Raw genomic sequence first — 26,977 nt, forward strand, 5'->3', positions numbered from 1 at the left:
TTTGTTTTTACTTAGAACCTTGTTTATATTATTTATAAAAATTTTTGCACAAATGTGTCATGTATAGGACAAACATAATGGAAGGCCCAAAAGGAAAGGTGCACCCTGTGGCTTTTAGGACAGATAGTAATTTTAGATTGAAATATTTATTGGGGCCCCACTCCACGCCTACCAAAAATCTGAGCTGGAAGAATGACGTAACTCACCAGAAATGACCCCCGTTATTGAAACTACAAGTTTTAGGCAGGATTTTTTTAAATCTATGTTTAGTATTGAGTTTCTTGTTTAAAAAATTAGGCTAAAAAAGGAGACAATTTATGCGCCTATTAGAGATGTGTCCCTAAGTTTGTATTTAACCATACATGTGACTTTCATGCTATCAAAGCAGCTGACCAAAAAAGGCAGTAAACATTGAGATCATTGGTGCAAAAAACAACTGTATTCAGGTAAAGGGCATTGTATGACGGTATGGAGGAAAAAGTATCCATGTATCCAAATATTCATATGTTGCCGTTTTAGCATGTGCGCAGGATGAAAGAACAGCTGCAGGGCTATGTAATAGTATTACTTTTTCAAAGGGACTACTTGTACATTTCTTTAGCTTCATCTGTACCTATAGAAGATACGAATAAGCCAATTAACCCTGGTATACCATGATCCCTGCCCGGCAAGGTAGGAACCGAAATGTGCGCAAAACAACCAGTCACCAGCAGAATATATAAAGGGACAGTTTCCAAAACAGTCTCTAGGAACAGTAAAGACTGACTATTCCCAAAAAATAACACAGCATTTTTAGAAGTTTTCTCAATGTTATCAGATCAGAGGTCCAGCCAGCAAAATTCTTAAAGGGTACCTATCATCAAAAAAACTTTAAGTATGTTATAGCTGAATCAATAATTAAATAGTTACTATTAATTATTCATTAAAATAAATTCCCTTTTTATATTTTTGTGATCACCAGGGGTCTCCCAAGCCCTGAGTCCCTGGCTGCAAGCCTTTCTATTGATTTGGGACTCACGCCGGCCTGGCAGGAGTCCGAAATCGCAGACCGCTGGCTGAACACGTGACGAGCTCAGCGCAGCTCCCTGCCTGTCAATCACAGGCGGGAGGGAGCGCGGTGCTTGGAACACAGCAGGGCGCGCTCCTGACTCGGCTGGACAACCGCATCTTCAGGCTCCGCCCCCTGACGGGGAGTCAGTGGAGCGCTGCCCTGCATATAGTAAAGATCGGGTCTGCCCTGCAATATCCTATACCGTAGACATCTGATCAAGGTCTTCCATTGCCAGAAGCTGCCGTGTGCTGCGGCAGTATGCGCGCTCCTGAGAGGGATTGCAACATACAGAAAGAAGGGTGGAAGCCAGCCCTTGCAGGCATTAAATGTTGCACCTGCCGGGCCCAGCCCACTTCCTACGCTCGCACACGGCAGGGAACTGAGCTGCCGAAGAGGACATAAATAAGGTATTTAGAGGAGGGTTGGAGTCAAAATAAGTGCAGCCATAGACTTAGTCAGAGTAAGGGACAGATGAGGAGGGGAATTAGGGAGAGTGTAGATGATGATAGGCAGGGATGTGGAAATCCTATCGCCCGATGCCCGGGACAAGTAGTTTTGGGCGCCGGGCAGGTGGATTTGACATAGATTTAGCCCTTTATTGGGCAAGCAGCTACAGACCGACTTCCCCCGTATTTTTCTTTAACGCCAGTGTGAGGTGCAGCAGCCGATGCAAGTCTGCACCTCACACCGGCGCTCAGAGTGTATGGAGGGGGCGGTGGCAGCCCCCAGCTGATTTCAGTAGCCGGGGGCCGCTGCTCAGAGCCCCCCAGCCGGTGTGAGGGGATCTCGCCTCACTGCTCCTCCCCTCTGCTCTTCAAAGTTTGCTGAAGCTAGAGCAGGGAGGAGCGAGGGCAGAGTCCGAGGTCGCCGTCTGCTGGAGATAATTAAGCCACGCCCCCCCCCTCCCGGAGGATGGAGAGCACAGCTCTGCATAATACTAGAGGACAAGGGGAGAATGAGGACGTACACTGCTCCTCCCCTCCCCCGCTCTGTCTACACAGGACCTCACTTATCACTGGGAGGTTTCAAGTTTACACGGGGAAAAATACAGAGCAGGGGGGAGAGAGGACGTGTGTGAGGAGACTGCACTGCACGGGCTGGGGATTTCACCTCACACAGGCTCAGGTGAGGAGGCCAAGCATGCAGGGGGCGGGAAGGGTGGTTGTATATGTATGTATGTAATGTATAATTAGGGGGGGTGTATCCGCAGCGGGTGTATGTATGATGTGTGTGTATGTCGTGTATATATGAAGTGTATGTGTATGATGTGGGGTGGGCAGCGGGGTGTATGTATGATGTGTGCATATATGTATAGTGTATATTTATGATGTGAGTGTGTGTATATATGATGTGTGTATGGTGTCTGTGTATGATGTGGGGTGGGCAGCGGCAGGTGTATGTATGATGTGTGTGTATATGTATGGTGTATGTGTCATGTGTATATATGGCGTGTGTAGGTGTGTGTGTGTGTGTGTGTGTATATATGTATAATATGGTGTGAGTGTATGTATTTATGATGTGTGTATGTAATGTATGATGTGGGGGGGGCAGCGGCGGGTGTATGCATCATGTGTCTATGTATGTATATTCCGTATAATTTAGGGCGCAGTGGCCCAGTGTATGTATGATGTATGTATGTTTTGTACAGGGGCGGACTGACAAATGCTGCTGCCAGTTGTGCTAACTAATTTTTTTTATTTATTTTTAGTGGCTTCTGGCCACCCGCACTAAAATGCACCACCAGAATCCCGCCCCTTCATACTCGCCCGCCAACCAAGAGCCCCACGGATGCACGCAAACACGCCCGAACCAAAACTACAACTTCCAGCATGTTGCACCGTAACCTAAACTGTAGAACTATAAAGTGTAACATGCTGGGAGTTGTAGTTTTGGTTCGGGTCAGCTGCAGAGCCATAGGCTGCATCAGGGCATGCTGGGTGTAGTAGTTACTAACTGTAATTCCCAGTATTCCTTGACACAGCCTATGGCTCTGCAGCTGACACGAACCAAAACTACAACTCCTAGCATGTTACACAATAACCTTAACTGTCCTACTATACAGTGCAACATGCTGCAACACCCACACAACCATAGGCTGCATCAGGGCATGCTGGGTGTTGTAGTTATCTAGTAACTAAATGCAACTTCCAGCATTTTCTGACACATAAATTAGAGTAAATAAAAGGCACCACATAAACTGAAGAAGCAGAACACCCCCCGCCCCCCAGTAACACAGCGGTGTTCACTGTTATCCAATCAAAAGACTCCATATATAAGTCCCTATGAAGACTGAAAAATAGTGATTAAAATATTTTAAGAAGTGCATATATAAGTGAATAAGCCCCTTTCCTAATAAAAGTTCTGATAATAAATGGCTCCGATTAAAAACTACAGATCACGGCACATAAGATTACCCTCATACATCCCTGTATATGGAAAGATTGGAGTTATAGGGGTCAGATGGCGGGGGGGGAGAGGGGATTTTCTGGGCTTGCCTCGGGTTTACAAGGAGCTAGCTACAGCTCTCCCGCCACTAATAGCCTGGCATGCTGCAATCACCGTGCCGCTATTAAACCATTAGATCACCACTGTTAAAGTTGACAGCAGTGTCTAAAGGGATCTCATATCCATCCCTGGTGGTCTAGTGGGAGGGGATCGTACTATTTTGGTTGAAATTATTTTATCTACCAGGACAAGTGGATTTTCTTGAGGGACAAGTAGATTGTGTTCCGCTTTAGTCCCTTGGACAAGTAGTTTTTTTTTTTTTTTCCGCACACCTGAATGCGGAATCTGTAGGCGCTATATAAATAAATTATGATTATTATAGGTACTCTTTTTAACAGCAGCAGAATAAAGCCTAGAAAGGGACTGCGCATGCAGTAGGAAACCTCCAAAACAAAAAAACTATGTCACCAAACAGTAATATGAATTTACGTAAAAAAAAGGACATAGTCATTACAAAAAAAGTGTCCTTATGAAAAATATGGTGGGGGGAAAAAAAACTGCTCCTGCCAAGGTATTCCTTTAGGAGATTAATGAGCATTTGTTGTTTTTGTTTAGGGTTTGCCAATTGGAATTTTGGAAATAACTTAATGGAAATTGCTCACTAATTCATTAAAATGGAATTACAAGGGGGTTTTGGGTGGGGGTGTCAAAAGTAAGATTAATTCAAGGGGACAAATTCAGACATCAACAGACGTATGGTAAATTTTGAAGCATTCTTGAATGCATAGACCGGGTTTATGGGGGCACGTTTCGCAGTGGTGTATGGTGTCTTTTTTCTTATACCACCCTTGGAGCACACGCGACCCATTTTTTGGGGGGCCTGGTTCTGGATTCTGTCCGAGGAACAACTCCAGGAAAATGTTGCCCTGGTACTATCCTGCTCTCTGCTCCTGTGGCACAACTTCCCTCCCCTTCTTGATCCCCTAACAGAAAGGTCTTATTTACATTTTCCTGAAATTGCTGGAATGTCCCGCCATTTCCTACATGTCTGTAATAGACAAAGGCCTTGAAATGCACAAGGGAATTGTCTACTGCAATATCTCTTTGGGGGGTGTATACCTCCTGAAAATTTTGTGTTTAGATAATTGATAAAGGGGTCAAATTTTGTATATGGGCAATTGGCATTATTAGAGTAATGTAAAAATTTAAGAACTTCAAAACGTGCCCTCTTCATGACAATATGGTACATTGAAGTAAGGTAGATCATGTCTGTACGGCAATATGACCATATTGTTGTTTTTTAATTATGCCCATGATTAATGAAAGGGCAAAAAAAAAATCAGTTCCAGGGAATTGGTGGGCGTCCACTGGTAAGGCCTGGCATGGTATGTCTGGGGATGGTCTGCAATAAATTTCTCACCATAACGGTTTGTGTCCTACACTATCATGCTTAACAATTTATCAGTGAAGACTTGGAGGAAATCTGCTTCTTTGAACCCTGTTGTATTTATACAAATGCCTGAAGTGCCCACAAACTCAGACACCTGGGGTATAAAACTTAAAGCCTGAGCCCACTCGGGAGGTACTAGCACCTGCCTCAGTGATGTAACTAGGGCCTGGTTCAAGACTGTGCCTAGGACGGCTGCGAGGAGGTTCCTCATCAGTCAGTAGAGGAGGAGGAAGGAGAAGAGGGCAAATAAAGTAGTGCTTCATTACAATGATAAGATGAAGATGTCACGAAGGCATATGTTTCCTCAGTGCTGAAGTGCATCTTGACATTTTTTTGTCAGGATGGATTATGCTAGGTTCGGAAAAAAACTGGTGAATCCCTGGGCTAAACTGATCACTAATACTATATAACTTTTTTTATATTTTATTTTAAATTTTATTATATATATTTATTTTAATGCAAAAATAGAGAACACTAGGAGCAACAAAACAGTGGTGAACTGTACTAAATGAATAATTACGGTATATTAATTATAATATATAAAATTTGTGTAAGAGAAAAAAAAAAGGCCTGAAACTGAAGCGCCACTAGGATCCAAAACAAACAGTGGCAAAATTTCACAACTTCCACAATTCAGTGACAAGTCATTGCTACTGTAGTGTGATAAGGTCGGGATGGACAGCAGAAGTTTTATTTTTTTAGCTTCTACACTTCTTCTTTCTTTGCTGTTACGTTCAGTAACAGGAAGATTTCTCACTGAAGCCTGATCTCTTGCAAGATACAGTTGTACACAGCTTCTGACTGTCACAATTACAGCCAGTGACAAATTCTTCACTGTAGCCTGATGAATGAAACAGGCTACAGCAGCAGGGAAACACGGCAAAAGGGGGGTGATAGGAGCACACAGTGGCTCTGGGGGCATTTTATGGGCACTGCAGCCGTTCTTTTCTTTCAGTCACTTGTATTCAGTGACTGATTCTTCACTGTAGCCTGACAGGCTACAGCAACGATCCAGAACGGGACCACAGGAGATCGTATGGTGAGGGGCACTACAGGGGGGCTGTATAGATGTTCTTTGGGGGATAAGAACTTAGTTTTTTCGCTTTTCTTTTACAGGTCTCTGTTACTGTAACTCCGGCTTTGATTGCTGCTCTAAGAGAATGGAGAGTTTCAAAAACAATACAGCAGATACATTGTGGTTGGTCTGTCTGGACCAATCACAGTGATTGCTGATGGGAACCAGTCAGATGGGGTCCCGGGGTGTCAGGCAGAAGTGGGCTCTTGCCGTGGTATGTGCAATAGGCGGTACAGCGAGGAATGTGTCACCAAACTATTCACATCTAAAAAGGGTGTCGCCAACATGAAAAGTTTGGAATGCTTTGGGATAGGCAGTGGCAGACAACAATGGGTTATAGTCAATTTTTTTTTTTACCAGTAGGGACCTCTGAGATCTTTACTGCGACCCATTTTGTTAAATATATTTATTGCCGAAGGTCTCGATGGTAAGGTATGTCTTCAAGGATTTGCAACAGGGTTTATGTTCCTGGAGGGATAACCAAATGTTAAACTAAAAAATGGGCTGAATTATGGCACATGAAATGTTCACACTGCAGAATATTATGGAATGTCTGTACAGAAAACACAGGTGGACACTCCGCCAATAGCAGTCGCATGTTCATGCCACTGTAAGGACCGCTCAGAAATGCATTATCTCCATAGATATCTGTATATACAAAAAATGCAGCAGAGCTTCTTATGGGATAGTATGTCTGACACTCAAATCGCTGGTGTACTATAATTGGCAAAAATAAATTTTGCTCCACTTTTGTGGTTTTGTATCAGACACAACCACTTATTGTAGCATAAAATGACGGTGCAGCCATCTGGGTGTCTGTAATCAGCAGCTTCTCACCCATCAATGGTACATCTGGACAAGGGTTCAAAAGAGTCCGGGTATCAATGGCGATGCATTAAATAATCCAGTAAACACACGTTACGAGACTTGAACAGTGACTTGAACGAGACTTAGACTGTTTACTGGCTTATTTAATAAATGTACAGATTTACTATATATCACATACTGTAACTCCATTGAGAACGGATCGCGCAGATGATACCCGGACTCTTTTGAACTCTTGTCCAGACTTATCTCTATAGATGGCAATGCATTTCTGAGTGGGTTCCGCGGAAAGACTTGACATAACAATTCTTTAAGCTGATTTCAGAATCAGGATTTCGGCCTCTGAAATATCACTAAGTTATAACCCTTACAGTCCATTGTTCGTCAAGAGAGAAAACACGTGAGCGTACTTATGCCCCTTCCCTACTATAGTGACATGCTTGCTTGAAGCTGAATTTTTGAAAGTTGTCTAAAATCAACCAAAACTGCTACCACGATCTTTCTATTGGTACTTAAGTGGAGAATGGATGTTGTAGTTGGTAATATGTCATCAAACTGTTGCTGTGTCTAAATAGGGGTTGTAGTTTTTGTTCTTTTAACGCCCCAGCCTTCAGTACATTTTGTTCTGAACACTGGGTGCGAGCTGTGGGGGGGTTGACGTCATGGCCACGCCCTTGTTATGTCACACCGTGCCCCCACAATGCTAGTCTATGGGAGGGGTCGTGGCAGCCGCCATGCCCCTTCCCATAGACTTGCATTGAGAGGGTGTGGCCGAGACGTTGCGATCCCCGCAGCCAGCGTTCAGAACAAAATGTTCGGAATGCTGGGGCAGTGGAGTACCCTTTTAAGTATGTATTGTTTGCATCTGCATGTGGTTGCTTGCAGGGTGCCCGCAAGTTGAATTGGAGCTGATACACCTGTATAATCACTACCTCCATAGGTTGTTGATCTGTTATGTCTTTCTGGCCCATGATAGTTGAACAATCATTTAGCTTAGTTGCATATATGGGCTCAGTGTGTAGGCAGGGCCGGTTTTAAGCTTAATGTGGCCCTCGGCAAAATTAAAAGTGGGACCCAAAAGTCAAAATAGTGCATTAACCATATTTGCAGATTTTGGGTCACTTCAAATACTGTAAAAAAAAAAAAAAAAAAAATATATATATATATATATATATATATATATATATAAAGTGATACCGACAAAAATGGTACCGATAAAAACTACAGATTACGGCACAAAAATGACCCTCATACATCCTTGTATACAGAAAAATAAGATACATTTTTTTTTTGTACAAAACGTAAAGTAAAACCTTTATAAATTGGGTATTGTTGTAACCGTATGGACCTACAAAATAAAGAAAGTGTAATTTTTACAGAAAGATGCACTGCGTAGAAACGGTAGCCTTCAAATTTTACAAAATGGCGTTGTAATATTGAGGTTCTGAATCAGTGCGTGGCATGACATGTCTGCTACCCATCACCACTACAAGCAGCCACTGCTCTTTGTGGCAGAGGGCACCACAGCCGTTGCGCCTGATCTTAAGCTGGTGACTATGGTTGTTTTTGGAGTTCCATGCGCCCTAGACAAATTTGCTTCCTCTCCTCTCTTCAGGTCTCCAGACATTTCCAAACCGGCTCTTCGTACATGTCTTGCCTCCATCTTAGGGCTGGGCGGTATACCGGTTCATACCGAATACCGATTTGGACCCCTACCCCCCCCCCCCCTCGAATGAGTGAATTATCCGCCGCAGCGCGCTGTCCCCACATCGGGGAACTAATCATATTTGACCCGCGAGCGCTATTCTGCTTATCCGCCCCCCCCCCCCCCCCACTGAATTATCAGTGCAGATAATCTGTTCCCATATCATGTCACCCGCATGCGCTCCTCTGCTCATCCTCATACGATTTGCGGGCCACTGGCGCTAGAAATCTGTAATACAAATAATGCTGCAAAAGTGAACAAAACAAACTTTAACTTACCTTCCGACGTGGTCCCTCCTCATGGTCCCTCCGCTGCGGTCCTGGGGATGGGAACGTCACAGAGCCATTAGCCTATCACCGACTGGAGCGATGCCCCGCCCCGGCCGATGATAGACTGGCTCTGTGACTTTCCCGTTCCAAGGTAACTGCAAGAGGACCACAGCGCAGGACAGTGAAGACGGTAGCAGAGCAACGGGGGAATGTAGGCAGGTTAGTTAAAGTTTATTTTGCTTATTTTTGCAGCCTGGGAAACATGATTTGTAGTACAGATTTCTAGCGCTGGCGGCCCGCAACTCCTAGGAGGATGAGCAGAGGAGCGCATGCGGGTGACATGATGTGGGGACAGCCCAGCTGATAATTAATTGTGGGGGGGGGGGGGGTGTGTTGGGAGAGAAGCGGCTCCCAGGTCACATGGGGGGGGGGGGAAATACCGTTAAGTACCGCGGTTGGCTGTCAGGGCATGCTGTGAGTAGTTTGCAACAACTAGAGACACTCTCTAAAACACTTGTTGTAACACTAATGTATCCCTATATATATATATATATATATATATATATATATATATATATATATGTGCGTGTGTGTGTGTGTTTTCCAAACTGTTAAGCCAGCTTTTGCAAAACTGTCTGGGCATGCTGGGAGCTGTAGTTCTACAAAAGCTTGCGAAACATTTTGATAAACACTGAGATATCAGTGCAAAATTACAACTCCCAGCATGCCTGGACAGGGTTTGGATGTCTAGTCTTGAACAGCAGGCAACACACTGTTTGGAAAACGGACACAGCTAAAGCCTTTCTGGCCATGCTGGGAGTTGTAGTGTAGCATAATCTGTTTTAACACTGTTTTGTAAGCACTGGTGGCCGCTGGTGTGAAGCTGCGCTGTGGCAGCAGCATATGTGCAGTAGCCAGTAATACAGAGCGGGGAGGCGGAGGTAAGAAATACATACCAAAGAGCCAGTTCGGAAATGTCCGGAGAGCAGAGGGGAGGAGCAGACGCTAAGTTGTCTGGGATGCATTAAACAACATTTCAGTGGCCCTAGAATGAATGTGGAGGGACGGAGTTTGGCCAAAGCTGTGATAAATGCAGCACTAGGTCTGGGCCATATTGGCCTAGTGACAGATACACCACTACATATTAGGGATCGACCGATTATCGGCACGGACGATATTATCGGCCGATATTCAAGTTTTTTGCCATTATTGGCTTCTAACCTGCCGATAAACAAGGCGTGCGCACGAATCGCCGGACTTCAGTCCCGGCCCTGAACTTCACACCGGGACTGAAGTCCTGCGATTCATGCACACGCCTTGTTTTGCCGTGCGGAGCAATTTAGTTTAGATTAACCCTTTGCAAATACGACACCCAACGGGGCAATTGCCTGACAGCTGACTGCATGGTGGAGCGGGAGCTGTCAGCTGTCCTGCTCCTCCACTCCCTCACCTTTCTCACGCTGCTTCATTCTTGCAGTGTGAGTGAGAGCTGTGGGGAAGCCATCCACGGCAGGCCGGCGTGATGACATCACCTCATCGCGCCAATGCCCGGAGATCATGTCTCCGCAGCTCTCACTCACAGTACAAGAACGTAGCAGCGTGTGAGAAAGGTGAGCACTGCTTGAGCGCTGTATGGATGGACGGGCAAATTATAAGTGATGGGGGCAAATATAAGTGAGGGGCACATGTCAGGGGGGTATTATATGTGAGAAACACAGGACATGAGGCATTATATGGGTGGGGGGGGTCACAGGACAGGGGGTATTATATATGATGGGCACATGACAGCCCCCCCCAGTCATGTGCCCATATAATGCCATATGTCCTGTGCCCCTCACATATAATGCCCCCTGAGGGGACAGGACAGGGGGCATTATATGTGAGGGGGACTTTATATGGGCACATGACAGGGGGGCTGTCCCCCTGTCCTGTGACCCCCACATATAATGTCCTGTGTTCCTCACATATAATGCCCCCGTCATGTGCCCCTCATATATAATGCCCCCTGACATGTGCCCCTCATATATAATGCCCCATTTCCTGTGCCCCTCACATATAATGCCCCCTGTTCTGCCCCCTCAGGGGGCATTATATGTGAGGGGCGCAGGACATGGGGAATTATATATGAGGGGCACAGGACAGGGGGTATTATAAGTCAGGGGGGCATTATACAGGCAGGGGGAGAGAAGCGGTTGGCGGCAGTCTCTGGCACCGCAAAAGCCGCTGCAGTTCATTGATTTAAAGCACCCGTTTTAAATCAATGATCAGCAGTGGCTTCGGGGGGAGAGAAATAGCCGATAATTTATACCGGAATATCGGTATAAATTATCGGCTATCTGCCTTAACCTCCACAGATTATCGTATCGGCCCTAAAAAAAATCGATATCGGTCGATCCCTATATATCACGTACAGAAAAAAAACTATACATATACACACATATATCATGTGTACAGTATATACATGCTGTACACACACAATACACTATACACAAATGCATATAAGAAAAATAGTTCACATTACACATGTATACACTAGATATAAATAATACTTTACTTGAGAGCATGCTAGGGGCAGAGAATACTTCAGCAGCTAGGTGTTCATGGCCGGACTCCACGGTTCCTGGGGCCTGCAGGCTATCCCACCTATCCCAGTTCTGTTAAAGCAAAGAGAAAAACAGGCGCTCCCTTGTGAAGAACCAACGGATCACAGGTGTGTGGGAGGGGGAGGGAAAAGTAAGGCTCACCCTGCCGGGTTGTGCGTACTCCCACACAACCAAGATGTGCGTTTGGTATGATGATCTCAGTCTGCAGCCTTCCCAGAGATGGCGTAGAGATGTGAAGTGAACTTCAAAAATGATGGGAATATCGGCGCTGACCAAGGAGAGAACAATAGAGCCAGGTGTGTAGCGAACAGATTTAATCCAATGCGACGCGTTTCACCGCGCTTGCGCGGTTTCATCAGGCATAACAAACACTTCTCAGGGAGGGATTTATATACACGCAGGTATTAACCCCTACCTGACAAAGTAGATTTTCACAAAAAGTGTATATATATACTCATAAACTACATTTAAATACTTAAAATAATTAAAATAAGCATATATATTCATAAAATGCATCAAGGAAATATAATAATGAATAAACAATTAATAAGACAAAACAATAATAAAACCAAGAATTATAATAAAAAAGAGGGGATAATGGAAAATAGGGAAAGGACCAGGCACACATAATGCGTGGGACATAAACCATACACATACATAAAATATATATGCATATATACACATATGCGCACACACCCGCATGTGTGCCAACCCTACTGTATATAGTCAAGATATAATAATTAACAGACATATATACACACATGTATACATACACATACATATACATACACATGTACATGGACACATGCGCACAAAGACGTATATGCACATGAATGCACCCACATGTATACATATTGAAACATAAATAAAATTAAATTAAAATTAAAACAGAAATAATATTACTAATAATAATATAATATTAACAATTGATAGAGGATCAGAAAAATAAAAAACTTTTTTACATAAATATATACCTATGAGAGTATAACACATGAAACAAAATAATACATAACAGCAATTTTATACTGAAAACAATCAGAACTACCCCAGTGGTCCGAACTGGCGTTACAGGAACTCTAATTATTGGAATAAGAAACGCTCAATGTGTACTACTACTTACTGATATTAAGCACTTAGTTAAAGTGCTACGGTGAAAAAGAGGGGGAGAAAGAGGGGGGGAGAGAGGGAGGGGGGAGGGGAAAAGGATCGTTGGTATTCAGTTGTAGAGGTGACCACATGGGAACAAGTGACCACAGAGAAGCCATCTTCACCAAAGGATGGGTATTATTTAACATTCTCTATGGTCTCATTAAGCCCATTAGGGGTCAATGTTAAGAGCTTGTGAATCCAGTAGGATTCGCGATTAATAAGACGTTGATACCTATTTAAATGGTCAGATGGAATTGTTTCAAGAATTGATGATAATTTGGAGTCCTTAAAATTAACAATTCTTGAAACAATTCCATCTGACCATTTAAATAGGTATCAACGTCTTATTAATCGCGAATCCTACTGGATTCACAAGCTCTTAACATTGACCCCTAATGGGCTTAATGAGACCATAGAGAATGTTAAATAATACCCATCCTTTGGTGAAGATGGCTTCTCTGTGGTCACTTGTTCCCATGTGGTCACCTCTACAACTGTATACCAACGATCCTTTTCCCCTCTCCCCTCCCTCTCTCCCCCCCTCTTTCTCCCCCTCTTTTTCACCGTAGCACTTTAACTAAGTGCTTAATATCAGTAAGTAGTAGTACACATTGAGCGTTTCTTATTCCAATAATTAGAGTTCCTGTAACGCCAGTTCGGACCACTGGGGTAGTTCTGATTGTTTTCAGTATAAAATTGCTGTTATGTATTATTTTGTTTCATGTGTTATACTCTCATAGGTATATATTTATGTAAAAAAGTTTTTTATTTTTCTGATCCTCTATCAATTGTTAATATTATATTATTATTAGTAATATTATTTCTGTTTTAATTTTAATTTAATTTTATTTATGTTTCAATATGTATACATGTGGGTGCATTCATGTGCATATACGTCTTTGTGCGCATGTGTCCATGTACATGTGTATGTATATGTATGTGTATGTATACATGTGTGTATATATGTCTGTTAATTATTATATCTTGACTATATACAGTAGGGTTGGCACACATGCGGGTGTGTGCGCATATGTGTATATATGCATATATATTTTATGTATGTGTATGGTTTATGTCCCACGCATTATGTGTGCCTGGTCCTTTCCCTATTTTCCATTATCCCCTCTTTTTTATTATAATTCTTGGTTTTATTATTGTTTTGTCTTATTAATTGTTTATTCATTATTATATTTCCTTGATGCATTTTATGAATATATATGCTTATTTTAATTATTTTAAGTATTTAAATGTAGTTTATGAGTATATATATACACTTTTTGTGAAAATCTACTTTGTCAGGTAGGGGTTAATACCTGCGTGTATATAAATCCCTCCCTGAGAAGTGTTTGTTATGCCTGATGAAACCGCGCAAGCGCGGTGAAACGCGTCGCATTGGATTAAATCTGTTCGCTACACACCTGGCTCTATTGTTCTCTCCTTGGTCAGCGCCGATATTCCCATCATTTTTGAAGTTCACCTCACATCTCTACGCCAGTTCTGTTAAAAGAACCCGGACTGAAAACACTGTAGCAGGATGGATAATTTTTTTTTTTTTTTTATAACTAGTCCTACAAGAGGACTTACAAGAGGATACACTGCATTACACTGAGCATATTGCTGACAGGGATGCAAATATGACAAATATTGGGACCTTCATCTGGCCCTAGCTACAATCGAAAAACACCTCAGCACTCGGTAAACATTTTTGTTGGGGTGCGGATGGTATGGAAGACCTGCAAAAAACACCTTACGTGCTGCAGTCATAATTTGATGTTTGCATGTGAAGAGTTAAACTACAACATGTAGAGCCTTGCTCCCGCAATGCCTATTATGACAAATGCATGTCGGTTAATTCTAGCCCCACCGTGAAAAGGTAGTAGGCTAGAATAAGGCCAGTTATTTACTGCTGTGAAAAGGCGTACTTAGGGGTCAAACAGCCAACTCCACCATCCAAGAAAAAGCTTTTTAATGGCGTGAAAAAAAAAAATGTTGGTTATCCAAATTGTTGTTCTTGTTTTTATCTTCCTGGGGAATATATATATCCTAATTTATATATTTTTTTTTTTGTCTTTCCGGCTGTTCTGCTGATGGATTTCTGAAACATTGACTACTGAATCTACAGTACGGTAGGAAAATCTGCGAACTATTTGTTTATTTTGCTTATTACCTTACACTTCAATAATCTTTAACCTGCCTTAGACTCCCTAAATTAAAGGGGTATTCCGCCCCTAGACATCCGCCCCTCTTGATGTCACGGCCCGCCTCTTTCAATACAAGTCTATATGGGAGGGGGCGTGGCGGTCGTCACGCCCCCTCCCATAGACTTGCATTAAGGGGACGGGCCGTGATGTCACGAGGGGCGGCGCCATGACGTCACGCTGCTCCGTCCCCCGTATCGCCCGTCATTACGCACAGAGCGAACTCTCTCTGTGCTGTAATGATAGCGCGGTGCCGCAGCGGGGATCCCAGGGGTCCCCAGCAGCGGTACCGTGGCAATCTGACATCTTATCCCCTATCCTTTGGATAGGGGATAAGATGTCTAGGGGCGGAGTACCCCTTTAAGAATTGCAACTGTTAGGTCTTATGCACATGGGGGGAGATTTATCAAAACCTGTGCAGAGGAATAGTGGTACAGTTGCCCATAGCAACCAGATTGCTTCTTTCATTTTTAGAGCATGTGAAGCATGAAAGCTATCTGGTTACTATGGGCAACTGCATCAATCAGGTAACTTCTTTCATGTTTCACAAGCCTCTTTAAAAATTAAAGCAGCAATCTGGTTGCTATTGTTGCGCGGTAATAACTCAATTATGAATTATGGTCATAAAAATTATGAAAAATTTTAAATTATGAAAATTATTAAAATTCGCAAAAATTATGACCTGGTGAATTGTAGACAAAGCTAATCGACACAATTCACATCTGAGTCCGACTATTTCCTCAGATATTAACAAGTTCTTTATATGACGGGATGACAGTAACGCTTAAGGATGTAGTTTTGCAATATACAATAATACACAGGTATTATTATAAAGTATGCAGATTTATTGGTTATAAGATTATAAACATAAATAATAAACACAATGATATATGCAAATGAATATCAATTAGATATTAAAAGATTGTTAATTGACTACATAAAAGTAGAACAATACATGTGGGTGGTTAGTAACTTGTTACAATAAACAAAAGCCACTAGGTTAGAATATCCTCATATAAGAAAAAGGTTACATATCACTCTATTCAGAGGAACCTCATGATATTAAGGTGGACAATATCTAATAATTAGACAACAATATGGAATGCTAACTTCACTCCCCGCCCCCTTGTAACCACTACAAATCACATGACTCCAAGAATGGGGAAATCATCTAAGGATATAAATATGGAAAAAATATGACATACTCCCCCCCCCCCCCCCCCCCATCAATATGTATAAGCAATTATTTAATGCTTTTATAGATTGAGTCTTGATTTTTCTGCAGGTAAAATGAAGTCTCACAATATCCTAAAACTATAATATCAATATAGAGATAATTAATTATTTGATTTAATTAATTTAGTCACCAATCTAAATGGTATAATTACATCCACATTATCCCAATTAGTCTTAATCAAATGGAATACCATTTTTGTGTCTCTTAAAACGTTGTATGAACCTTACTTCTGCTCTGAGGAACAATGAACGGTCCAACTCATCGTCAGGGACAGCCATTGAGTCGGTACTGTGTAATCAGTCCGGCTTCTGGGATCTCACATGGCTTCCATCTTGTGGATCTCTTTGTCTTTGTGTTCTCAGAAGCTTTCAGTTAGAACAGTTAAAACCAGTTCAGTATTCACAAACTCAAAAACACCCCGAATGGGTCCTGAGACACAATAACTACAAACCCCAGGGCCGAAGCCCAGGAGTCACTAACTCCCCTCTTTTTATAATCCCCTAAAATGTAACTTTTATTGGTATCTTATAAAATAATCCCACAAGATTAGTTAAAAATATGTATCAGTGTTGCTATAAACAATCCAAGATGACCAGTAGGGAAACCCCTGTCTGATGAACAATATGTTAGCGGCGCTGCAGCATGCCGCAATGGCAACACAATGACGTGCAACTTAAAATATGGGCACAGCCCCCCACTGACATGTTTCGCTGTAAAGACAGCGTTATCAAGTGGTTATGTGGCTACAAGGTGGTTATGTGTTTTGTAGCCACATAACCTCTTGATAACGCTGTCTTTACAGCGAAACATGTCGGGGGTGGCTGTGCCCATATTTTAAGTTGCACGTTATTGTGTTGCCATTGCGGCATGCTGCAGCGCTGCTAATGTATTGTTCATCAGACAGGGGTTTCCCTACTGGTCATCTTGGATTGTTTATAGCAACACTCTGACACATATTTTTAACTAATATTGTGGGATTATTTTATAAGATACCAATAAAAGTTACATTTTAGGGGATTATAAAAAGAGGGGAGTTAGTGACTGCTGGTCTTCGGCCCTGGGGTTTGTAGTTATTGCAGTTCAGTATTCAGCTCCGGAGAGCTTAACATCTGGTTTACCAGACTTTTTAATTAGTTAGACACACCCTCCTAAATTGGAATTCCCCAATGAATGTAGGTTGGGCGTGTACATATGGTAATGACTATGACATCACTTTACTACCCAGAATGCATTGAGCAGATCACCCATAATGCCTTTCCTGTGGTGTAATGTCACCTACCCATCCACTAGGGGTTGCTATTGCATAAGCAATTAGCATCATTACCATTAAGGGTTAACTTAAATTGGTCTTAAATCAACATTCCACACTTTGACGAATGGACCAATAATTAACAGACGGTTTACTTTTTGACACCTATAAGTAATCAAACCCTGGATTCTCATAGATATCTTGGAGCCTATTAGCCATTTTAAATTTATTAGAGAGATAGAGTCCCATGTAGGTCTCTTTCACAGATGTGTGAATGTTTTAGAGAATGTAACCAGACTCCTTATCAGTCTCTTGTCTAAACACCATAAATAAGGTAAGTAGACAAGAAGTATTCTACTCCCAGACTGGCATTTAGAGATGCAGTAAAGATGAAACTCAGAAATTGGCCTACTGATGTTATACACAAAATGGCTCACATCATGCTCTTATGCTATGAAGCATATTAAACATAGTGATTCATTTTTTAAGTGTCCAAAATGCATGACTTTATGGGCAACTGTAGCACTATTCCTCTGCACAGGTTTTGATAAATCTCCCCCCATGGACCCTGTTTTATTAAATGGGCACTGTCGGATACAAAAACTTTTTGTATGTTGTACATCTTGGCAAAACATTAACCTTTCTAATATACTTCCTAATATTATTTCCTTTTTATAGAAATTATGGCTTATAAAATCATGGCTTTGTCCAAGCTAAAACAAAGGCATGAACACAGTCTAGTAATTGAGGGTGAGCTAGCACTTCTCTGTCTGATAGGACTTCTCTGTGCTCTCTCCTGTCCTATCAGACAGGAGAGAGCACAGAGGAGTGCTAGCTCACCCTCACATACTGGACTTTCTCCACGCCTGTGCTTCAGCTTGGATAAAGCCGTGATTTTATAAGCCATGAATTCTATAAATAAGGAAATTTTCTTATGAAGTACATTAGAAAGGTTAATGTTTTGCCAAGATGTACAACATATATAAAATGTTTTTAAATCTGACAGTGCTCATTTAAGTGTGGGGAGAAAAACTGGAGTGATTTGCAAACAACCAATGGTTTACATGTATAGATTTTACAGTGGTTAGCACTGCAATTGGGGCCGCAGCAAATATGCTACAAATCTGCAGCAGAAATACAAGTGTATGCCTTGAACTTACAGTGGGCCAAAAAAGTATTTAGTCAGACACCAATTGTGCAAGTTCTCCCACTTAAAAAGATGAGAGGCCTGTAATTTTCATCGTGGATATACCTCAACTATGAGAAACAGAATGAGAAAAAAAAACATAATATGACATTGTCCGATTTTTAAAGAATTTATTTGCAAATTATGGTGATAAAGAAGTATTTGGTCACCTTCAAACAAGCAAGATGTCTGTCTCTCACAGACCTGTAACTTCTTCTTTAAGAGTCTCCTCTGTCCTCCACTCGTTACCTGTATTAATGGCACCTGTTTACAACCTCAAACAGTCACACTCCAAATTCCACTAGACCAAAGAGCTGTCAAAGGACACCAGAAACAAAACTGTAGACCTGCACCATCCTGGGAAGACTGAATCTGCAATAGGCAATCAGCTTGGTGTGAAGAAATCAACTTTGGGAGCAATTATAAAAAAATGGAAGACATACAAGACCACTGATAATCTGCCTCAATCTGGGGCTCCACGCAAGATCTCGCCCTGTGGTGTCAAAATGATCACAAGAATGGTGAGCAAAAATCCCAGAACCACACAGGAGACCTAGTGAATGACCTGCAGAGAGCTGGGACCAAAGTAACAAAGGCTACCATCAGTAACACACTACGCCGCCAGGGACTCAAAACATGCAGTGCCAGACGTGTCTCCCTGCTTAAGCCAGTACATCAAAATCGAAAAAAGCCTGTGGCAGACTAACATAGCAAAATAATTAACATCTTTATTGTTAAAAAGCACAATTTAAAATGACACAGAAGAATGGCAGCTGAAACAAAGGATATTTCCTGGATAAAGTGCATAGAAATGCTATAGTGGCAAGTGCCACACGCTGTATAGTTAATTAGTGAGGTAGGTATATGTATACACAGATTGCACACCATATATAATGTATATAAGCCAATGGAGGTAAGTTTAAGCAGCAGTGCATTTAAAGTGCAAAAGGGTATTATGCATCCTATCAATGTGCATTGGTGCAAAAAGTGCAAGCTGAAATAATACCCACATATATAAGATGAAAGCGTGACCAGGAGAAGGACTTTGTCTAAAATGGTCGTAGGGGTGGATGTCTCCTGATCATGCTTTCATCTTATATATGTGGGTGTTGTTTCAGCTTGCACTTTTTGCACCAATGAACTTTGATAGGATGCATAATACCCTTTTGCACTTTAAATGCACTGCTGTTTAACCTGTTGGGGACAAAGGGCGTATGCATACGCCCTTGCGTCCTGGTACTTAAGGACGAAGGGTGTATCCATATGCCCGTGGGAATTTCGGTTCCCGCCGGGCGGGGACCGGACCGGGGTGATTGCTGATATCAGCAGGCACCCCGTGCAAATGCCCATGTCGGCGATCAGCGCAAATCGCAAGTGAATTCACATTTGCGATTTTCGCCGATTACGAGTCTATGATGACCCGGTGACCCGGAATATATCGGGGATCGCGGGTGTCTAAGACACCCACGATCCCCCTGAAGCGATAGGAGTGAGGTGGCATGGGTGCCACCCCTCCTATCCCTGCTATTAGTGGTCTAGACACGACCACCAATAGCAGATCGGGGGCGGGGGGGTTTACTTTTGTTTTCCCCGTCCTGCCCACCCACAATAGGCGGGCCAGAACGGGTAAAACGAAGAGGAGCGGCGCTGAAGATCACTTACCCGTCCAGAGGCAGCGGAGCGACGGCGGGCGGCAGAAGAGGACGGCTCCCTGGATGCGACGGAAGCCGGTGAGTTGCCTAGCAACATCTAGAGGGCTACAGTCTGAGACCACTATAGTTGTATATATTTACCACAGGATTGAAACCCCACTTTTGTCCATAGGTGCGGGTCCTCTACCCCATTGTATGAGTGCACAATTGCACTTGGGGTTGAGCACCTGTTATCACCTTGAGATTACGTTGTTTTGTTTTTCACTATAGTGGTCTCTAGACTGTAGCCCTCCAGATGTTTCAAAACTACAACTCCCAGCGTGCCCAGACAGCTGTTTGCTGTGTGGGCATGCTGGAATTTGTAGTTTTGCAACAGCTGGAGGTCTACAGTTTAGAGACCATTGCACAGTGATCTCTATACTGCCCTCTAGAGCTTGCAAAACTACAACTCCTAACATGCCCACACAGCTGTTTGCTGTCTTGGCATGCTGGGAGTTGTAGTTTTGCATCATCTGGAGGTCCACAGTTTGGAGATCACTGTTCAGTGGTCTCTAAATTGTAGCACTCCAGATGTTGCAAAACTACAAATTCCAGCATGCCCACACAGCAAACGGCTGTCTCGGCATGCTGGGAGTTGTAGTTGCGTACCTCCAGCTGTTGCATAACTACATCTCCCAGCATGCCCTTCTGTGATCAGTACATGCTGGGAATTGTAGTTTTGCAACAGCTGGAGGCACACTGGTTGGAAAATACGGAGTTAGGTAACAGAACCTAACCTAAATTCCCCCCCAATAAAAATGAAAAACATTGTATGGCAGGGTTTCCAAAACGGAGCCTCCAGCTCTTGCAAAACAACAACTCCCAGCATTTCCGGACAGCCTCTGACTGTCCAGGCATGCTGGCAGTTTAGCAACAGCTGGAGGCACCCTGTTTGGAAATCACTGGCGTAGAATACCCCTATGTCCACCCCTATGCAATCCCTAATTTAGACCTCAAATGCGCATGGCGCTCTCTCACTTAGGAGCCCTGTCGTATTTCAAGGAAACAGTTTAGGGCCACATATGGGGTATTTCCGTACTCGAGAGAAATTACACTACAAATTTTGGGGGCTTTTTCTCCTTTTACCCCTTATGAAAAGGAAAAGTTGGGGTCTACACCAGCATGTTAGTGTAAAAAATTTTTTTTTTTTTTTTTTACACTAACATGCTGGTGTTGCCCTTTACTTTTTATTTTCACAAAAGGTAAAAGGAAAAAAAGACCCCCAAAATTTGTAATGCAATTTCTCCTGAGCACGGAGATACCCCATATGTGGGCGTAAAATACTCTACGGGTGCACAACAAGGCTCAGGAGTGAGAGCGCACTATGCACATTTGAGGCCTAAATTGGTGATTTGCACAGGGGTGGCTGATTTTACAGCGGTTCTGACATAAACCCAAAAAAACAAATACCCACATGTGACCCCATTTTGGAAACTACACCCCTCACGGAACATAACAAGGGATACAGTGAGCATTTACGCCCCACAAGTGTCTGACAGATTTTTGGAACAGTGGTCAGTGAAAATGAAAAATGTAATTTTTCATTTGCACAGCCCACCGTTCCAAAGATCTGTCAAACGCCAGTGGTTTGTAAATGCTCACTGTACCCCTTATTACATTCCGTGAGGGGTGTAGTTTCCAAAATGGGGTCACATGTGGGGGGGGGGGTCCTCTGTTCTGGCACCACGGGGGGCTTTGTAAATGCACATGGCCCCCGACTTCCATTCCAAACAAATTATCTCTCTAAAAGCTCAATGGCGCTCCTTCTCTTCTGAGCATTTTAGTTCGCTCGCAGTGCACTTAATGTCCAAACCTGGGGTATTTCCATACTCAAAAGAAATGGGGTTACAAATTTTGGTGGGCATTTTCTCCTATTACCCCTTGTAAAAAAGTAAAATTTGGGGAAAAACCAGCATTTTAGTGAAAAAAATTTATTTTTTTCATTTACACATCCGACTTTAACAAAAAGTTGGCAAACACCTGTGGGGTGTTAAGGCTCACCGTACCCTTGTTACGTTCCTTGAGAGGTGTCGTTTCCATAATAGTATGCCATGTGGGGGGGTTTGCTGTCCTGGTACCATAGGGGCTTCCAAAATCGGACATGCCCCCCAAAAACCATTTCAGAAAAACTCACTCTCCTAAATCCCATTTTTGCTCCTTCGCTTCTGAGCCCTCTAGTGCACCCGCCGAACACTTGACATACACATATTTTCTTACTTGAGAGAAATTGGGTTACAAATTTTGAGAGGATTTTTTTCCTTTTACCCATTGTAAAAATTCAAAAACTGGGTCTACAAGAACATGCCAGTGTAAAAAATGAAGATTTTGAATTTCTCCTTCACTTTGCTATTCCTGTGAAACACCTAAAGGGTTAACACACTTACTGAATGTAATTTTGAATACTTTGAGGGGTGCAGTTTTTATAATGGGGTCATTTATGGGGTATTTCTAACCAGAAGACCCTTCAAATCCACTTCAAACCTGAACTGGTCCCTGAAAAATTCAGATTTTGAAAACTTTGCGAAAAATTGGAAAATTGCTGCTGAACTTTGAAGCCCTCTGATGTCTTCCAAAAGTAAAAACATGTCAACTTTATGATGCAAACATAAAAAGTAGACATATTGTATATGTGAATCAATATATAATTTATTAGCAATATCCATATTCCTTATAAGCAGAGAGCTTCAAAGTTAAAAAATGCTAAATTTTCACATTTTTCATGACATTTTTGAATTTTTCACCAAGAAATAATGCACCACTAACATAAAGTAGAATATGTCACGAAAAACAATCTCTGAATCAAATTTATAAGTAAAAGCATCCCAGAGTTATTAATGCTTAAAGTAACAGTGGTCAGATTTGCAAAAAATGCTCCCGTCCTTAGGGTCATAATGGGCTCCGTCCCCAAGGGGTTAAACTTGCCTCCTTTGGCTTATATACATTATATTTATTTATATATATTTATTTATATATGTGTATATATATATATATATATATATATAATGTGTGTGTAATCTTTGTATACATATACCTACTTCACTGATTAACTTACAGCGTGTGGCACTTGCCACTTCAGCATTTCTATGCACTTTATCCAGGGGAGGTCCTTTGTTTCAGCTGCCATTCCTCTGTGTCATTTATGTATTTTAAATTGTGTTTTTTTTTTAACAATAAAGTTAATTATTTTGTTACGTTATTCTGCCACAGCCTTTTTTTCTATTTTGGTGTTTGCAGCTTTTTGCTGTTTTAGCAGACATTACATGGTCCACCCCACACAGACCCTGGGACTATATAGAGGTGTTATATGTTTAAGTTCCCCCCTCCCTACAGATAGGATGTTTTTCTTGTGTCATTGGTATTTATTTTTAAGCCAGTACATGTCCGGGCCCGTCTGAAGTTTTTAAAGAGCATTTGGATGATCCACAAGAGGATTGGGAGAATGTCATATGGTCAGATGAAAACAAATTAGAACTTTTTGGTAAAAACTCAACTCGTTGTGTTTGGAGGAGAAAGAATGCCGAGTTGCATCCAAAGAACACCATACCTACTGTGAAGCTTGGGGGTGGAAACATCATACTTTGGGGCTGAATTTTTGCAAGGGACCAGGACGACTGATCCGTGTAAAGGAAAGAATGAATGGGGCCATGTATCCTGAGATTTTGAGTTAAAACTTCCTTCCATCAGCAAGGGCATTGAAGATGAAACGTGGCTGGGTATTTCAGCATGGCAATAATTCCAAATACACCACCGGCCAATGAAGGAGTGGCTTCATAAGAAGCATTATAAGGTCCTGGCATTGCCTAGCCAGTCTCCAGATCTCAACCTAATAGAAAACCTTTGGAGGGAGTTGAAAGTCTGTGTTGCTTAGCGACAGCCCCAAACATCACTGCTCTAGAGGAGATCTGCATGGAGGAATGGGCCAAAATACCAGAAACAGTGTGTGAAAACCTTGTGAAGACTTACAGAAAACTTTTGACCTCTGTCATTGCCAACGTAAGGGATATAACAAAGTATTGAGATGAACTCTTGTTATTGACCAAATGCTTATTTTCCACCACAGTTTGCAAATAAATTCTTACAAAATCAGTGATTTTATGGATTTTTTTTTTCTCATTATCTCTCTTAGTTGAGGTATACCTATGATGAAAATTACAGGCCTCTCTCATCTTTTTAAGTGCGAGAATTTGCACAATTGGTGGCTGACTAAATACTTTTTTGCCCCACTATATGCTGCCAGTCCCAGTGCATTTTTTTTGACAAATTTTCTAGTCAAGTGTAAGGCTATTGTGCACACAACTAATTTTTTTTAATTTGCCCCACTAGCTGTAATAAATGTATTAGCATGTTGCATATCTAGAATGCTAATTTTTTTTTATTTAATCCATACAGCACTTCTGGGGACCAGTTGCTAACTGGGGACTCCCAATTGCTGCTATCAATGACATGAAGAAATCACCAGATATCATTAGTGGCCGTATGACATTTGGTAAGGTGTTGTTTTTTTCTTTTTCTTTTCTTTAAGTTACTACATAGTAACTTTTTGGTTGCGTGTCTTTAAAGGGAAACTGCGGGTGGTTCACGTTACAATGAGGTATTACTTGCTCAGATCTGTGGTTCAGTTCTGGAGATACAGGGTGTATTAGCTGCCATTGCTAATCTGCCAATGGCAGGCTTTGTGCTATGAAAACAGGACCCAGTATACCCAGCTTTCCTGCCTCCGTACCCGTCCCTTCTGCTCCGATATGGCTGCCCACCTCATAAATATTTATGGGAGCCGCTTTGAGTGAGGTGTGTGGGGGCATTGGAAATATTAAGGGAAGCAGAATCACAATATGAGGACAACAGAAGAGGAAAATAGACTCCTAATTTCGCCCTCAAAGTGGGGTAGAGAAGGACTAGTATTTTAAGGGGGACAGGAGTCAAATTGGGCACTATATATGGGAGTACAGGAGAGGAAGAGGTTATTTTATTTTTTTTTTTTGGTAAGGGGGCACAGGAGTGGAGAATGGATATTTAAGAGGGGACAGGGGGAGAAAATGGGTCTTTAGTGGAGAACAAGAGGAGTGAAAGGGAGTAAGAAAGACATTTATAAGGGGAAACAAAAGAGAAGTGGGTGTATAAGGTAGGATAGCAGAAGAGGAGAAAGATATTTATAATGGGGGCAGGAGAGTCTATAAAAAGAAAAGATGGGGACTCTCTCTGGTAAGTGGGTTACCAGATATTTAGAATACCTACAGGGCAGCAGAGCCAAAGGGATCCCCCCCCCTAGTCTGTTAATATAAAGTCCCTTAAAAGATTAATGTAAATTTTATGTGATTTGCTGCTTTATGTGAAGGCACAAAAGTTCGCTGGAGACTATTTGAATTAGGTGCAAAAAAGGGGTTAAAAACAATTCACAACTATAAATTTGGGGCCGCTGTAAAGGCCTTCCCTTAGTGGCCACCTGTGAAACCTGTATCCAGGCAGCTGCCACATTTGCACTTCTAGGTTGATGGAGCGGCTGGATCAATCCCAGGAATGTGGAGATTATTATTTGCTGATGTCACTTTTTTTGCAGCACCTTATACAATGAAGCTTTCATTAATATTTATAAGGAGGAAGGAGGGGAATCACTGAACACACAGGACAGATGAAGGGATGCTAGGTACTCCCTTTGCGCAGGAATCAGAATTAGCATTTTGTCAATACAACTGATATCTCTATAAAGGCTGGATCAATCCTAGTAAGTTATACATTGTTATTATTGTGGATAACTCGCACTATTAACCTGTGTATTCAGGTTAGTGCTGGTGATCCATCTCTCAAATTCCCATTTAAACCATTCTGGTCATTTAAAGGTATAAATGAGGGAAAAAAATGTAAGCCTTTTAGTACTTATCAGCTGCTGTATGCTTCAGAGAATGTTGTGTGGCAATTTCCAGTCTGACCACAGTGCTCACTGCTACCACCCCTGTCCTTGTCACTAACTGTGCAAAGCAAAAGAGGTTCGCTTTGGGGATTTGCTCCAGCAGGGAGCAGCACTTTGGTCAGCCTGGAAAGAACTACACAACTTCCTCTGGAGCATACAACAGTTGATAAGTACTGGAAGTAAAAGTAATTTACAAATATGTATAACTCTCTGGCACCAGTTGATTTGAAATTTTTATTTTTCTCCAAAGTTCCCCTTTAAATGCAAGCATCAGTGCCTAGATTTGCATTATCCACCTGGCTTCTCTTAGAAGTAGTAACTTGTGGAAATCTCCACCCCCTCTCAGCACATTAACTCTTACCAGTGCTGCAAAGCTCACTAGTTCATAATCATTGTTATGCGCATTACGGACATGATTACTTAATATTGGATCACCTACCCAGTTCTTAGGGATTTGTATTGCTCTCTGAATCTCAGACCAAAGGATGGTTTTGCAAATGTAGAAAAACTGGCATGGGTAGAATATTAAACCACAAACTTGGTCTCACATTAACTACTTTATTACTTAATATTTTTTTCATATTTTCAGTTGCTTTCCTGCTATATTTACTGTAAGAACATTACTTACACATGAAGTTGCCTTCTGGGGTGGTTCTATCAAACAATTTTTTATTTTATTTATTTGTTTTTTGTTTTTAATACAACACTAAGATTGCACAGATATTAAATGTCCAAAAAGTTCTCATTGCGTTACTGATATTTTGTTGGAACCATTTTCTATCAAATCTTAATTGATTATGGGTTAGAAAGAATTTTAATGATTTGCAGATAGCTCCTCCTATGATATGTGAGTACTTTTAAGATGCCCTGTACATCCGCCTCATGAGGGATGAGGTATCCTGTGTGTACAATGCATTCAGAAAGATTTCAGACTTT

General features: G+C 42.0%; 1 protein-coding gene across 1 annotated transcript in view; it reads left to right on the forward strand.

The window, feature by feature from the left end:
• MPC1 (mitochondrial pyruvate carrier 1) overlaps positions 1-26,977 on the forward strand; it is a 109,745-nt gene that overhangs the window by 37,970 nt on the left and 44,798 nt on the right. The window contains exon 3 of the mRNA XM_056566856.1: positions 24,523-24,619. Within this exon, the coding sequence (XP_056422831.1) occupies positions 24,523-24,619 (97 nt within the window). The remainder of the gene's footprint in view (positions 1-24,522; positions 24,620-26,977) is intronic.

Source organism: Hyla sarda, chromosome 3 (assembly GCF_029499605.1).
Source record: "Hyla sarda isolate aHylSar1 chromosome 3, aHylSar1.hap1, whole genome shotgun sequence".
Classification (NCBI taxonomy): domain Eukaryota; kingdom Metazoa; phylum Chordata; class Amphibia; order Anura; family Hylidae; genus Hyla; species Hyla sarda.